This window comes from Olea europaea, chromosome 18 (assembly GCF_002742605.1).
Source record: "Olea europaea var. sylvestris chromosome 18, O_europaea_v1, whole genome shotgun sequence".
Lineage (NCBI taxonomy): Eukaryota > Viridiplantae > Streptophyta > Magnoliopsida > Lamiales > Oleaceae > Olea > Olea europaea.
In genome coordinates this window covers 24,145,405-24,148,770 of record NC_036254.1, presented here as the reverse complement: position 1 = coordinate 24,148,770, position 3,366 = coordinate 24,145,405, and the positions used below count along the sequence as shown (strand labels likewise).

General features: G+C 34.5%; 1 protein-coding gene across 1 annotated transcript; it reads left to right on the top strand.

Moving 5' to 3' along the window:
- Nucleotides 1-962: 962 nt before the first annotated feature.
- Nucleotides 963-3,366, top strand: LOC111367866 (patatin-like protein 1). The gene is made up of 7 exons (XM_022988940.1): nt 963-1,159; nt 1,342-1,523; nt 1,611-1,797; nt 2,217-2,363; nt 2,452-2,754; nt 2,875-3,050; nt 3,142-3,366. Exons 1-7 carry the CDS (start codon nt 1,022-1,024, stop codon nt 3,209-3,211), a joined length of 1,203 nt encoding a protein of 400 aa, XP_022844708.1. The 5' UTR covers nt 963-1,021; the 3' UTR covers nt 3,212-3,366.

Here is a 3,366-nt window from a genome sequence, read left to right as displayed (position 1 = left end):
AGGGTCCATTTGACAGGAACTTTGAAAAGTCGAAAAGTTGAATCAAAAACAAAGAAACTGCTTTTCAACGTGATTGGATAATTTTTTGAAAGCGCTTTATATAGATAAGAGAGTTTTTAGAAAAAAGTTAGCCAAAAATAACTTCATCAAGAATTCCTTCTATAAGAAGCATAATCATGTCACATGGACTATTAATTTAACTCGAGGTGCATTAAAAAAATTCAGCCAGAATCGAAAATTACAAAAGTTTAAAAAAAAAATGGAAATATGATAAACGTGTTTAAATTTTATATTATCTTTGAATAATTAATTTCACTCGAGACACATTAAAATATTTCAGCCAGCCATTATGCCAACTATACCATAAACTAAATATAACAGAATGTTTAATAATAATGTATAACAATTTGTTAGTGGTGTTTCAAAAAAATGGAAAAAGGTGGCCTGCCAAAAAAAAAAAGTGACCGAGGCTTTGACAGCCTCTCAGAGTGGCGGGCTCGAGCTGAATAAACAATTTCAGAAAAAAAAAAAAAAAAAAATGGCCCCCCCCCTGTTGTTAGTGTAGATAAGCCTTCCTGTCAAAAATTTTCTCTCACTGGGACCTCTAAAAAAAAAATTTAAAAAAAAAAAAAAAAAAAAGAACTGGCCCCCTCCATGTTGTGAGTGTAGATAAGCCTTCCTGTCAAAAATTTTCTCTCACTGTAGTTCGATTCAAAAAATAAAAATAAAAAAATGGTATCTATCGTATCAACGATTTCTAATATTCTTTATTTATATCTATATTATTATATTTCCTGTTTCCTTTTCTTCTTCTTGAAAACCACATGCCCAGTGTCCTTGGTTTTGTGTCCATTAGTTGACCAGTATGTACTCCACTAGCGCGAGTTTTAATGGAAATTTTAATTAACCATATGAAAGGAATTAATAAATATTTTCACACAGCTTTTATATATAACCCTCTTGCTTATCATCTTGGAATGTAATCTACTATAGAAGACTAGTAACATATAAACAGTTAGCAATGGAAGAAAAGAATTCAAAATTACAAGTTCAACCCCCAAATAAGGGGAATCTCATAACAATCCTTAGTATTGATGGTGGGGGTATAAAAGGAATCATCCCTGGTGTAATTCTTGCTTACCTAGAATCCCAGCTTCAGGTAACACTTGTAGTACTCAAAGCCATTCATGTCTACATGTATTTTAAACTTCAAAATCTTTTCTTTTGCACGATTAACAGATTTTTGGACCACTTTATGTAAAAGTTTACATTATTTTAGACCAGATTAGTTTACGAGCACAATTTTCATAAGTAGGTGTCTTGTTGCAATGTTCGGTGCAGGAGCTAGACGGTGAAGATGCAAGGCTTGCAGATTACTTTGATGTAATCGCAGGAACGAGTACGGGTGGTCTCGTGACCGGCATGCTAACTGCGCCAAATGAAAATAATAGACCTTTATATGCTGCAAAAGACTTGGTCCCTTTTTACCTTGAGAACTGCCCAAAAATTTTTCCTCAGTCTAAGTAATTAAAGCTCTTCTATTCTGCAAATTAAGTTCTTCTGAGTGGTAAAACTGAATGACTTTCTGTTGTTTTGAATCTGATATACAGGGGAACGCTGGCGGCACTGATGGGCACATTTAAAGCTCTACAAGGACCTATGTATGATGGGAAGTATCTTCATAGCCTTTTAGAGGGCCAATTGGGGAAGACAAGGTTGCATGATACTCTCACCAATGTTGTTATTACAAGTTTTGACATCAAGAAACTTCAACCTACTATCTTTAGCTCGTTTAAGGTAATATCCTTCTCTCGTAAAATCTTATTATAACGGACATAGAGGTAAATTGGATGTCTTAGGCTAAAACTCCGAAGGCCTAACTACTAGGATTTGCAAAAACACAACTTTTGTCTAGGATTGAGGCTCAAACTACTAGTTGGGCGATCATTGTAAATTGAAGTTGTCCCAATTTGCAAAAGAAAATAAGAAGTTAGTCTATAGATGATCATTATTGATAATGCTTTATATTTTTCTGGACTTAGTTTCTGTTTGTCAAACATTAACAGTTACTAAAAATTTATTTATTTTTGTCAAGTTAAATTCAAATATTAATATCAATCACACATTACTACTATTAACTCTACATTTCGTGGGACTCAATATCATTCTTCTAGAAAGTTACTAGTAATTTAATTCAAACTCAATTCTCTGTGTAGGCGCCTAAGGATTCTGCAATGGATGCCTTACTATCGGACATATGCATTAGTACTTCAGCGGCACCTTTATTTTTTCCTTCCCACCAATTTGAGAACCAAGGAAAAGAATTCAACCTTATAGATGGTGGAGTAGCAGCTAATAACCCGGTAACGCATATAATTTTATTAAATAAAGAAGAAACATTGTGCTAATGAGATTGAAATTTGACTTTGATTGATCGTATAACTATTTCAGGCATTGATTGCCATTTCGGAAGTGACAAGAGAAACGTTCAAGAAAAGTCCCGATTTCTTCCCTCTTAAGCCAATGGATTTTGGACGTTTTCTTGTGATATCCCTAGGGACGGGCGACGCAAAGAATGAAGGACAATATGATGCGAAAAAGGCAGCCAAGTGGGGGTTTTTGGAATGGCTCTCTCTCAACAATTCTACTCCTCTTTTGAATGTGTTTTACCAAGCAAATGCAGATATGGTTGATTTTCACAATTGCGTTGTTTTTCAAGCACTTCTTTCCCAAGAAAACTACCTCCGCATCCAAGTAAGTTCATCGCAGCCTTTTCGCTGTCTTAGTAGTACATATGGACTTCACTGATCGCTGTACAAGAACGAACAAAATTTTAACTTCTTTTTTATGGTTTATTTTCATATGCAAAATTAGGATGATACTTTGCCTGCGGAGTTAGCCACTATGCATAGAGCAACGGAAAAGAACTTGGAAAATCTGGTAAAAGTCGGTGAAGAGCTGTTGAAAAAACCGGTTTCAAGGATGAATTTTGAGAATGGTGTTGTTGAACCGGTGGAGAATGCAGGAACCAATATGGAAGCACTCAAAAGGTGCATATGTATTTCAATTTCATTCTTGCTGGTGAAGCATTTAATAACCAAGATGCAAAATACTCATAATTCTTTTGGTGTATAATTGCAGGTTCGCAAAATTACTCTCAGAAGAAAGAAAACTCCGGAGATCCAACACCATTACACCAAGCAATAATTAAATATTGGAGATTATGTCACTGTTTTATCTTATTTAAATTGATAATGAAAAACGTATTTGATTTTTAGTCATGGTTGATGTATCAAACCTTTTCGGTAAGGGTACGAGTTTATCTTGTTGTTCACTGTTCAATTTTAACTATGATATTAGACAGCA